The sequence below is a fragment of the Vulpes vulpes genome, chromosome 16, assembly GCF_048418805.1.
Source record: "Vulpes vulpes isolate BD-2025 chromosome 16, VulVul3, whole genome shotgun sequence".
Taxonomy (NCBI): domain Eukaryota; kingdom Metazoa; phylum Chordata; class Mammalia; order Carnivora; family Canidae; genus Vulpes; species Vulpes vulpes.
In genome coordinates, this window is record NC_132795.1 from 54,092,085 (window position 1) to 54,104,721 (window position 12,637).

Sequence of the window (12,637 nt, forward strand, 5' to 3'; positions counted from 1 at the left end):
AGTCTCCAGGCCTGGCAATCGTAGATGCACCCGGCTAGCAAGTCTCCGCTGCCCAGAGAGAAGTGAGGCCTTCAGATTCTGGGCCTAGCGGCCTCGACTACGACCGCGCCCCCCAGTCACCTTGTCCTCACCTTGAGGAACGGAAAGACACTCTACAAGAGAGGGGAGTGCAGTCCTCAGAAAGGGGTGCCCCTCCACTCTTCACCTGACCGCCGCTGCTTGGACCTACGCTTCCCACGGGGCGGGGACAGGGCTAGGAGAGCTGAGCCGGGGACGCCTTGACCTCGGGCGCGGGAGGAGCGGGCACCGTCGCTGGGCCCGCGGCCGTGACAGGTATATGAAAAGCCGGCGGGAGGTCGGGCCCGCCTCGCCTCGCCTCGCCCACAGCCGCAGGCACGGTAGGAGGTACCCCGCCTTCGTGAACCCAGAGGGCCCTGAGCTCACTCACCTGCAGCCGGGTCACCAGTAGGCTGTAAGGCGCCATTTTGTGCACTGACAAAGATGAAGTCGCGTGAAAATGACGTACGACACTGCGTATTTATAGCTTTGAGGCAGGGGCGTGGCCTGACGGGAAACACGTAACGGCGAAGGCGGGGCCTCCGCAGAGGCGCGGGAGCGGGGCGACCGCAGTGTGCAGAGCTCCCGCGCTAGAAACGAAGGCCTGAAAGGAAAAGAGCTGCGTAAAAACACTTGTGGAAATAAATACCGGACACAAAGATGTGTTATTAAAAGGCAAGTTTCAGTTGTGTCTTCCATCCAAATCTCGGAAAGGCATTTATTTTTCCATGACTTTCATGCACCTGCCAGGACCTAGCTCCCTAAGCTAAGACGGAAACTCCTACTTTTTAACTTAAGGTTTGATCACGCGAGAACGAGCGAGAGCGAGCGGGGCTTAAGAAGCTTGGGGGACCAATCACGGTGACCGGCAGGCTGGAAAATGGAGGTTAAAGGTCGGGCGGAAGTTCCTTAAGCTTCCGGTGACCGGTCTGCGTTGGCACTATGGCTAAACATCACCCGGATTTGATTTTTTGCCGCAAGCAGGCTGGTGTTGGTGAGGCAGCGTCCTGCCCCGGCTGTCTGAGTGGGGGTTGTATTAGGAGCTGGGGGGTCAGAGGTTCCCATCTCATCCTTAGGGTTTTGTCTCTGAAGCGCCAGGTTTCCCGCCTCACGGTTGGTAGCATGGGAGCGCGCGGGTTTGTGGGCTGTGTGCAAAGAGGGCGGGGGCCTGGGAGCCAGAGGCGGGCGGCCAAAGTCAGGTCCGAAGAAACTCAGACTCCTCGGGCCTTGGGGGCGGCCTCATACGGGTGTGGGTTTGCCTCGGATGGAAGTTTATGCGGGTAAGATGAGTAAGAGCCCTTAGGGCTCACTGCAGTCCCTACTGTGTCGCCACCCCAAAGTCGAGGATCTTTCCCTTTTTTCGTCAAAACCAATGCTAATATACTCATTACCATCTTTGATCTTGCAGCCATCGGAAGACTGTGTGAAAAATGTGAGTGGAACACGCCCTCCCAAACACCCCACTCCTTCCCCCTCACGACTTGTGTAGAGCCGGCAAACGGGCATTTCCAGCAGTGCCACAAAGAGGGCTTTGAGTAGATGTGCCTGGAAGTATGTGAACTGAGTACTAGGCCGCACCCATAGGCCCTCTCCACCTCCTCGCTCCTCATTTGCACGCAATAAACATTATGTTTAGGTTTCGAGAAAATCTCTAGGTTTGGACAGGAGAGAGCCTGACCGCATCCTCCAAAACACACATACCCAGTCCTTTCCGGTAATGATAAAGACTTCTTGTCTGTGAGGCGATGTTCTAAGCTTTCAGTAGATTAGTTGGTTAACTTCAGTCTTGAGGGGATTGGGGTGGACACTGGGTAGGCTGAGTTTTGTAATACCAAAAAAGAGGGTCCTAAAGTCACTGTCGGGCGGAGACCAGTGTATTTCCCCATAGCAGAAGGGCTCGCCTGTCGACTTGAGGTACTTGCGGATGATCATAATTCCATTCTCTGTTCTTCACAGGTGATGGCAAATGTGTGATCTGTGACTCGTACGTGCGTCCCTGCACTCTGGTGCGCATATGTGATGAGTGTAATTATGGCTCTTACCAGGGGCGCTGTGTGATCTGCGGAGGCCCTGGAGTCTCTGATGCCTATTATTGTAAGGAGTGCACCATTCAGGAGAAGGATGTGAGTGTATCTTTGCTGCTCTTATTTAGTAACTCTTTGCCAACCATGGCAAACTCCTATTGGCTGCGGAGATTACTGTGTTCAGGTAGTCACCCAGGTTATAATTTCCTCAAGTTCTGTAAGCTGAGCTGGGTGTAGTCCAATAAAAGGCAGTTATTTTGCATCAAGGGCTAAAATGCAAAAGAAGCAAATCTTTATCAACGTCAGCAGTTTGGTGAGTGCTCTCTATTCCTTTGATGTCTCTGATTATTCATATTCAGAAACAACATCCTGCACTTTGTGAGTCCTGGCACAGTGCGTAGTATGTAAGCTACTCGGTCATTTTCTTTACTATCATTAAAGATTGCTGGAGTGGCTGTGGTGACAGCTGAATTTGGGACAACTAAGTTGATTTCCGCTTTAACTGGCTAAAGGATGCCTTTGGTCTGATAGTGCAGAATTGTGATTCTGTCTCGTGTCATCTTTGCTCCTTGACATTGTGTGGTGGCAGTGGCTGTTGCTCAGTTTCTTCAGTCGAGGGGGGCACCTGAGTGGTTCATTGGTTGAGCATCTGCCTTTGGCTCAGGTCATGATCCTAGGGTCCTGGGATTGAGTCCCGCATCAGGTTCCCCATGGGGAGCCTGCTTCTCCCTCTGCCTGTGTCTCTGCATCTCTCATGAATAAATAAATAAAATTCCTTCAGTCAAATGCCAGGATAGAGGGGTTGTAGATCTATACTAAAGGCAAGTTTTACTGTTACTGTTTAGGTTGGAAGCAGAAGCCTTCTTAGAAGGGTGGGGAATTTGAATCCACTTGTTTTCTTCTCCTTATGACAGTAAAAAGAAGTGTCATAATAGTACCACTAAGCTAGTAGTAGGTACCTGGTTACTTAATTTAGGGTAAGGGAAAAGATCCATGAGGAGTGCCTGGGTGATTCAGTAGGTTGAGCAACTGACTCTTGGTTTCAGCTCAGGTCATGATCTCAGGGTCCTGGGATCCAGCCCCGAGTCAGGCTCTACACTCAACAGGGAGTCGGCTTCAGGATTCTCTGTCCCTCTGCCCCTCCCCATGCTCACAGGTGCATGCTCTGTCCCTCTAAAATAAATAAATCTTTAAAAAGAAATACATGTGGGCAGCCTGGGTGGCTCAGCGGTTTAGCACCACCTTCAGCCCAGGGCCTGATCCTGGGGACTGAGGACCGAGTCCTATGTCGGGCTCCCTGCATGGAGCCTGCTTTTCCCTCTGCCTGTGTCTCTGCCTCTCTCTGTCCCTCATGAATAAATAAATAAAATCTTAAAAAAAAAAAAAGACATGATTCTCAATGTTCCCGTGTGCAAAGAGTAAGTAGTTTATAGATGTCATTCTTTATTCTTCACAGTAACCTTATTAAGTAGGGATAATCGTTATCCCCATTTTATAGTCTATCACTCAGCTAATAAGTGGCAAGCATAGTTGTCTGACTAAAGCTAGTGGTGTCTCCATTATTACACTTTACCCATGTTGAGTAAAAACACCTAGCCCCCTCAGCAGTCTAAATATTTGGATTTGGATCCTGTCTACCCAGTAAGTGGACCATATCTGGCCAGATGAGACTGTTTTCTTATACTACTGTGTCTTCCGATTTTTTAGGAAGATGAGAAAGGTCATAGATGACATACCAAAAACATAATTTCAGTTGATGATTTAAACATCATCCTGTCCTGAACTCTGATTTGCATTTACCTTTGCCTGTCAAAGCATAGCCTTATCTAGCTGATTCACCAGCTAGGTTGCACTCGTTTAGAGAAAGGACCTTGGTTTGGTTATTTATCTCTTTTCCCTGAGTTCTTGGTATAGTGCCTGGTATGTATTATGAGCATTATCCACATTTTTGGTGCTTCCCCTGTAAGCCATCCAAAGGAGTGCCCCATAGAAACTATCTGGTATATAGGAAGTGTTTGGTAAGTACTTATAATCTTTTTTTTTTTTTATGATTTATTTATTTATTTATTCAGAGAGAAAGGCAGAGACACAGGCAGGGAGAAGCAGGCTCTATGCAGGAAGCCCTACGTGGGACTCGATCCCAGGTCTCCAGGATCACACCCCGGGCTGCAGGCGGCGCTAAACTGCTGTGCCACTGGGGCTGCCCAAGTACTTATAATCTATAAGGAGTGAAGCCATGGGAAGGTGACAACAGTGACAAGAAAGTATGAACAGGTCTTAAACTACCTACAGAGCCCATGAGGACAACATTTTCTTGAACTTTTTCATGGTTGTAGCTAGAGTTTTTGTCTGAAGTAAGCTTGTAACCAGAGTGCGTAATGAATGTTAATTACTGTCTGACTTGTTTGCGTGTGGTGCGTCAACTGATACTTTGGACCTTAGTGCTTTGTTCTTTTCCTGAGAATTATTCTAGACGTCACTCCGCCTACTTCATACTGTACAGGAATGTTCTGAGGATACTTGAGATGGCATCTAGCTTACATATACTCGGCAATAGTTTCCAAGGAACACAGAGCAGTCCAGTGACATGATCCAGCCTCTCAGCCTTCCAGATCTTCTTGTAGATTAAGTCCCTAAGACTTTTTTCCTAGGCAGAAATCTTCCTGCAACCAAAGCAAGCCCAGTTATTGTACTCCTCTTACTGCCGTTTTCATAATTTATAAGGGGATTAGACCAGTGAACTAAACAGGTGTTCTCACTTAGTTTTTCAGCTTCAAAAATACTCAGGAAAAAAAAAAAAAATACTCAGGAGTCCTATCTGTGGGCGCTGCTGACATAAGACTAATTTATAGTTTCTTATAGGGCAGCCTCATACTGATCTGATGTCCCCTTAACTCTCAGTTTCTTTACTTCAGACCAGAAGATAAGGAGAATAGCCACTAACATTTATAGTCTCTTGCTGTGTGCACCAAACTGTGCTGAACGTTTTTTAAGATTTTATTTATTCATGAGAGACACAGAGAGGCAAAGACACAAGCAGAAGGAGAAGCCGGCTCCATGCAGGGAGCCCAATGTGGGACGTGATCCCTGAACTCCAAGATCACACTCCGAACCAAAAGCAGAGCTCAACCACCAAGCCATCCAAGTGTTCCTGTGCTGAATATTCTTTTCCAAAAGTTCTTTGTGATACAAATGAGAAAACTAAGTCTTCTAGATGTTAAGCAGCTTGGGCCAAGGTCACATGGCTAATCAGTGGCAGATCCGGGACTAGAGCACAGGTTGTCTAATTCCCCGTATCTCATGTCCTTTGTTTCATTATTGGCCCCCTAAAGAGAAAAGTTAAAATTCAAATTATATTTTCTCTCTAATAAGAGAAATTCAATACTAAGGAATACAGATTTTGTTGGGTGAGGATAAACACAAACCATGGTAATGTTGAAGATGGTTTCATCACCTTTGAAAATGGGTGGTCAAACTTAAAGTACTTCTCCAAACAACCTCACTATTGCTCTTCCCCCTGTTTAAGTGAACAGCAGAGCTGTTTGTAAAAAGGATATTTGGTACTTTTCAAAGTTAATGTATTTTTATAAGATATTTGTTTATTCATGAGAGATACAGAAAGGCAGAGACATAGAGGGAGAAGCAGGCTCCCTCTGGGGAGCCCAACACAGGACTCGGTCCCAGGGCCACCCAGGTGCCCCAATCCCTGTTATTTCATGGATACATTTATTGAGAGCTTGAAGGTCTTCCAATGGACATATAATACTATATGGCAGAGGGAGAAGCAGGCTCCATGAAGGGAACCCAATGTGGGACTTGATCCCAGAACTCCAGGATCACGCCCTGAGCCACAGGCAGATGCTCAACCATTGAGCCGCCCAGGTGTCCCAGATTTTTTGTTTTTAAGAAATCTTTTTACCTAGTGTGGAGCTCAAACTCAACTATCCTGAGATCAAGAGTTGAGATCAAGAGTTAGAATCAGTGCTCTACTGACTGAGCCAGCAAGGTGCCGCATCCTCCAAGGTTTTTTTTTAACAGTCCTTCCATCTTCGTTTCCATGCTGTCCATTCACAGGCATGTTCAACAAAAGCCAAGAGCACATCCTCACCTCCTACAGCATTGATAGAATTTGGGAAGAAGTAAACCCTTGGGAGATGTGTAGAAAATAAAAAGCAGGAGTATTTAGACAGGAAAACAGGATATTGTGAGTCTGTGAGAGAAAATAGCTTAAAAACCAAAGATTTTGTAATCTTTTTTATTCATGAGAGACACAGAGAGGCAGAGATACAGGCAGAGAGAGAAGTAGGCTCCATGCAGGGAGCCCAACGTGGGACTCAATCCTAGGACTCCAAGATCATGTCCTGGGCTGAAGGCAGGCACTTAACTGCTGAGCCACCCAGGCGTCCCCTTTCATAATCTAATACATTGGTTTTCCAACTGTTTTTGTAACATGTGGTGTCCTATCTTCAAAAAGTATCTTACCAAAAAGGGGGGATATCTTATGCAGGGGTACCTGGCTGGCTTAGTTTGTAGGGCATGCAACTCAATCTCAGGGTTCAATTGTAAGTTGGAGTTCCACGTTGAGTGTAGAGATTACTTAAAAATAAAAAAAATCGGGATCCCTGGGTGGCACAGCGGTTTAGTGCCTGCCTTTGGCCCAGGGCGCTATCCTGGAGACCCGGGATCGAGTCCCACGTCAGGCTCCCTGTGTGGAGCCTGCTTCTCCCTCTGCCTGTGTCTCTGCCTCTCTCTCTCTCTGTCTCTCACTAATAAATAAATAAATAAATTTTTTTTTAAAAAAAGGCTGATTATAGAGACACCTGGGTGACTCAGCAGTTGAGCGCCTGCCTTTGGCTCAGGGTGTGATCCCAGGATCTAGTCCCATATCCGGCTCCTCGTGGGGAGCCTACTTCTCATTCTGCCTGTGTCTCTGCCTCTCTGCCTCTCATGAATAAATAAATAAAATCTTTAAAAAAAAAAACAAAAACAAAAACAAATAAAGGGATGCCGGGTGGCTCAGTGGTTGAATGTCTGCCTTCAGCCCAAGGCGTGATCCTGGATATCCAGGATCAAGTCCCATATCCGGCACCCTGTGTGGAGCCTGCTTCTCCCTCTGCCTGTGTCTCTGCCTCTCTCTCTCTTCATCTCTCATGAATAAATAAAATCTTTTAAAAAAATAAGTAAATAAAAATAAAAGTCTGATTATATGTCAGGCACTATTCTAAATATATATATATATATATTTTTTTTTTTTTTTTATGATAGTCACAGATTGAGAGAGAGAGAGAGAGAGGCAGAGACACAGGGAGAGGGAGAAGCAGGCTCCATGCACCGGGAGCCCGACGTGGGACTCGATCCCGGGTCTCCAGGATCGCGCCCTGGGCCAAAGCCAGGCGCTAAACCGCTGCGCCACCCAGGGATCCCTGTTCTAAATATATTATTTATTGGTTCTTGTGTTTTCATAAGTAGGGAAATTATTTAAATATTTATTGATTTGTAGTTCTGTAGATAGGTTCTACCATTGTAGTAATTATATGTGTGACAAAAAAAGATGCAAGGAGATTAATAACATCAAAAGTCAGAACAGAATAGTGCAGTTTGGAGGATGGGCCCTTGTATCACTTGGCACCTAAGATGAACCCAGGCTCTCTACAGTTTGTAAACATGGACCTCATCTGGTCCACTTATTTTACAGTTAGGGAGTATGAGCCCAAAGAGAAGTGATATACCCATAGTCATGCAAGTGAGGCATAATAAGCCTAAACAGGCTATCATTATAGCACAATATTTCATAGCATCTCTAAAGATAAAGAGCTTAGAGCATTGTGGTGTTTAGTATCAGGCCATCTTCCAGGTGAGAGGCTGGTGTTCCCTCATTTGTACCAAGATTTTCAATACGGAGTACATGGCTTGAGTTCCCATAGGGAGCTGTTGGTGGGCCTGGGCCCACTCCTTCACTCCCTCAGCAGACTGAGCTCCTCAGTTGGCCCTTCTCAAAGTGATATATGCTATATATTTTCCAGAAAATAAGATGTTAGTGTTGGCTTTGTGGGTTTTTAGAAGTTTTAGTACAGTGTTGATATTGATCCCCCAAAAGAGAAATCAGCTAAATTAGAAATAAGGATTTGATCAATTAATTCGTTCTAAAGCCCAGTGTCCCAGGGAACAACCTCCTTTGATTGATAACAGTGTTTAATAAAATCAGACCTGTGAAAGTTTTCTCTAGTAGCATCTTACCCAATTTTCCTCCCATCATCCCAGATGAACTGATAAAAGTCATCATTTCTGCAGAACACAGCTTCCCCAGGGGCTTCACTAAAACCACTCAAGCTCACAAAATGGCCAGGGGAACATTTCATGACAAATCAGAGTATAGACCTTCAGCAGCCATCTCTAGCACAGGAGTGGTCTTCCCCCAAGACCATGTGTCAAATTAAGTGAGTTAGTAAGGACACAGGAAGCCCGGTTTTCTCATATTGTTTTTTTTTTTTTTTTTTTTCTCATATTGGTATTTAACATGTAAAGTACTATTTCCTAAAGCCTTTAGTTGTTTTTGGTTTTTTGTTTTTTGTATTTTGCCTTGGTGGTATTATTCTTCCTTTTGTCGAGATAGTGGAGGGAAGCTAGAGTGCTTGATGTACAGATGATCGTAACAGTTTATCTCTCCCTTGAGGAAAACCCTTTGGATATCTTAAGAGTTAAATTCTACCTCAGCTGTATCATATTAGCAACAAAAGTGGGTGAGAAACCCAACATTCTAAGTGCAGGCTACCCTGGCTAGAGAGTAGGACAGGCCCTGGCACATTCTAGATAATAGATTCTTTTTTTTTTTTAAAGATTTTATTTATTTATTCATGACAGAGAAAGAGAGAGAGAGGCAGAGACACAGGCAGAGAGAGAGAAGCAGGCTCCATGCAGGGAGCCCGACGGGGGACCCGATCCTGGATCTCCAGGATCATACCCCATGCTGAAGGCGGCACTAAACGGCTGAGCCACCGGGGTTGCCCTAGATAATAGATTCTTGATGATTGAATAGGATAACTGGACGGATAAGGCAAATAAATGGCTAGCCCCATTGATCCAAAAGTTATTTATTTATTTTATTTTTTTTTTTTTATGATAGTCACAGAGAGAGAGAGGCAGAGACACAGGCAGAGGGAGAAGCAGGCTCTACGCACCGGGAGCCTGACGTGGGATTCGATCCCGGGTCTCCAGGATCGCGCCCTGGGCCAAAGGCAGGCGCCAAACCACTGCGCCACCCAGGGATCCCCCCAAAAGTTATTTTTATCTTAAATTCCTTTCAGTTCAGAGTCAAAGACTTCTAACAATTTCTCTATCCTGTTTTCCAGAGAGATGGTTGCCCAAAGATTGTCAATTTGGGGAGCTCTAAGACAGATCTCTTCTACGAACGCAAAAAATATGGCTTCAAGAAGAGGTGATTGGTGGGTGGCCTCTTCCTCCCACCAAGCTGCTGCTGCCGCTGCCAGAAAAGATACCTACCACCGCCAACACAGAAGGAGTAGTGCAGAGCACCACCTGAGTGCCTGTTAGTACGCTGGCCCCTCTCCACCTTTCCTCTCCTCTTACCCAGACACGTGGTAGGAACAGATAAAGAATCTTCACAGAGCACTCTGGCAGACCATAGCAGTGAAAAATTGGTAGATTGGGTCATGATTTTTCTTGAATTCAAAAAACAAGCTTTGTTTTCCAAATTGCCATGTTCTCTCTACATTGAGAGCTTCTGAAACAGGAATAATATCATCTCAGTCTGCTGTTTGAGGAATTGACTGTGAAGCTACCGCAGTGAGAAACCTGTTCTTGGCAGCAGCTCTAATGGCAGCTGTCCTTGATGAGACATCTGCAGTGTGGTGGAGAGCTCTCGGAACAATCAATGTGGGCATTGAATCTTGTAACACTTAGCAGGTGGTGCCTGTTCATGTTATTTTTCTTCTAAGAACTTGGAAACCCTTTCTGTTGCTGTTTTATTAATAAAGCAGGTGTTTCTTTTCTGGTACTCGGTCACAGTCCCAATTTAAGTTTAACTCTAGGAATTTGTTTTAGTCACCCAGGAATTTGTGATTCAGCATAGATGTATTGGGATTCATCAAGCACTTTGTGCTCTTATTACTCCTGGAAGGGATTCTAAACCATTGACGCCTTTCATTATAGATACATCAAGGTTTTTAGAAACTTAACGGTTTTTTCTTCCTGTTCAACTTTAATTTGGACTGAAGAAATGACTTCCAGTAATGGTTAAAGTACTGAGACAAAATGTATTCAAATTAATGAGTTCAGAGAACTTAACTTGGCTGATTTGTTTCATGAAGTACACATATACTTAAACATGTTTCCCTTTTTTTTTAAGTAAATACACAGAATAAAGGCAAATGCTGACATACCGTTTATCCTCACACAACTATCAACTTTTTGCCTGCTAAAGGTGATCGGGTTATCCTAAGGAGGCACAATCATAATTTGAGACTTATGTCAAGTGGTCTTTGACATTATGAAAGTGAAACAGGTTTTGAGTCCTTAGGAATGCAGGGGCTTGGCCCAGGTTACACTGAAATTTTTAAGAGCAAAGCCAAGGGGAAAAAATCATCGTCTTTTGACTACTTGTCAGAGCTTTGGTTTGAATCAACAAACACTTGATTAATTGAGGTATATTGAGGGTCAAAAGTAGAATTAAAATATAATCTCTGCCTTCAAGAATTTTTTTTTTAAAAGATTTTATTCATGAGAGACATAGAGGAGGTAGAGGGAGAAGCAGACTCCATGCAGGGAGCCGGAGCCCGATAGGGGACTAGATCGCAGAACTACAGGATCACGCCCTAAGCTGAAGGCAGACACTCAATCGCTGAGCCACCCAGGCACCCCTACCTTCAAGAAATTTAATAAGGGACGCTGCCAGAAACGGTTTAGAATAACCCTGGGAGGATTAGGAAGGTTCTTGGCCTACGTTGGGGGTACTGCAGGAAGGCCAGGGGAAGTTCATAGCCACAGAGTGACAATAATCCTTAAGGCTTTCCCATCTCATCTAGCACTCTTCATACTCTACCCACTGGGGCTCGTTTCAGTTCCTCTAATGATGGGTCCCCTTTTGTCCACCCTATTACGCATCCTTCAGACTTTAGATAATATTTCCTCAAAAGATGCCTCTCCTGGCCCCCAATTCAAGTTAATTACTCTTGTAATCATTGCACCGTAGCATTTTGTTTATAGTGTTGGGTAATTATCAACAGTCCTCCATTAGGCAGGTTCCATGGTGGCCGTAACCAAGTCTGTTTGGCCCTGTAGGCAGCAACTACTCGGTATTAAATGAATAATTGAAGTCAAACTGGATAATAAACTTTGAAGGATATACTGGACCTACAGGCAAAGGAGGTGGGGTGGGCAGAAAAGGACATTTGTGGGGCAGCCTGGGTGGCTCAGTGGTTTAGCACTGCCTTCAGCCCAGGCGCAAGATGTAATCATGGAGTCCCACATCAGGCTCCCTACATGGAGCCTGCTTCTCCTTCTGCCTATGTCTCTGCCTCTCTCTGTGTGTCTCTCATGGATAAATAAATAAAATCTTTAAAAAAAAGAAAAGGACATTTGTATGGGGGAAGCAATCTGAATGGGCAGTGTGTTTGAGGAGCTCTCTGAGCAGTTCTAAAGCATGAGTCAGGGATGGTGTATCAAGATTATAGAGGCCAGATAATTTTCAGATTAGAATTTGTCACTGAAAAAAAAAAAAGAATTTGTCACTGATTCTATAGTAATTTTAGAGTTTTTTTAAGATTTTTTTTTTTTGAAGATTTTGTTTATTTATTCATGACAGAGAAAGAGAGGCAGAGACACAGGCAGAGGGAGAAGCAGGCTCCATGCAGGGAGCCCGATGTGGGACTCGATCCCGGGTCTCCAGGGTCACACCCTAGGCCAAAGGCAGCACTAAACCGCTGAGCCACCCAGGCTGCCCTAAAATATTTTATTTATTCATGAGAGACACAGAGAGAGAAAGAGGCAGAGACACAGGCAGAGGAAGAAGCAGGCTCCGTGCAGGGAGCCTGACGCGGGACTCGATCCCGGATTTCTGGGATCACGCCCTGGACTGAAGACAAGACTAAACCGCTGAGCCACCCGGGCTGCCCATAATTTTAGTTTTTTTTTTTTTATTGTTTATTTATGATAGAGAGAGAGAGAGGCAGAGACACAGGCAGAGGGAGAAGCCGGCTCCATGCACCGGGAGCCCGACGTGGGATTCGATCCTGGGTCTCCAGGATTGCGCCCTGGGCCAAAGGCAGGCGCCGAACCGCTGCGCCACCCAGGGATCCCCCTTATAATTTTAGTTTTAATGTGTACTGTAAATCACAGTGTTTTATCTGGATAAAGACCAGTCAATTTTTCATCGGGCTCCCGGTGCATGGAGCCTGCTTCTCCCTCCGCCTGTGTCTCTGCCTCTCTCTCTCTCTCTGTGACTATCATAAATAAAAAAAAAAAAAAAAAAAAATTAAAAAAAAAAAGGGATCCCTGGGTGGCGCAGCGGTTTGGCGCCTGCCTTTGGCCCAGGGCGCGAT

The 12,637-nt window shown here is 45.4% G+C and overlaps 2 protein-coding genes across 3 annotated transcripts in view; one reads left to right on the forward strand and one right to left on the reverse strand.

Moving 5' to 3' along the window:
- The window catches only part of ACO2 (aconitase 2), a 53,156-nt gene extending 52,535 nt beyond the window's left edge, over positions 1–621 (reverse strand). Inside the window, exon 1 of one of the 2 annotated variants that reach the window (XM_026017424.2) lies at positions 449–621. In XM_026017424.2, coding sequence (XP_025873209.1) covers positions 449–484 — 36 coding nt within the window. In that variant the 5' untranslated portion in view covers positions 485–621. Of the gene's footprint in view, positions 1–131 lie in introns of both variants that reach the window. The other variant, XM_072741213.1, reaches the window with a different exon arrangement.
- PHF5A (PHD finger protein 5A) lies at positions 604–10,095 on the forward strand. Its single transcript, XM_026017369.2, has 5 exons — positions 604–732; positions 856–1,051; positions 1,466–1,489; positions 2,014–2,180; positions 9,431–10,095. Exons 2-5 carry the CDS (start codon positions 1,000–1,002, stop codon positions 9,518–9,520), a joined length of 333 nt encoding a protein of 110 aa, XP_025873154.1. The 5' UTR covers positions 604–732; positions 856–999; the 3' UTR covers positions 9,521–10,095.
- The last annotated feature ends 2,542 nt before the right edge of the window (positions 10,096–12,637 follow it).

Bases quoted from the DNA above. Each gene is read 5' to 3' on its own strand.
- PHF5A (XM_026017369.2), top strand. From the start codon at position 1,000: ATGGCTAAACATCACCCGGATTTGATTTTTTGCCGCAAGCAGGCTGGT. The intron at 1,052-1,465 runs GTGAGGCAGCGT...TTGATCTTGCAG, and splicing joins CCGCAAGCAGGCTGGTGTTG to CCATCGGAAGACTGTGTGAA. The intron at 1,490-2,013 runs GTGAGTGGAACA...TGTTCTTCACAG, and splicing joins CGGAAGACTGTGTGAAAAAT to GTGATGGCAAATGTGTGATC.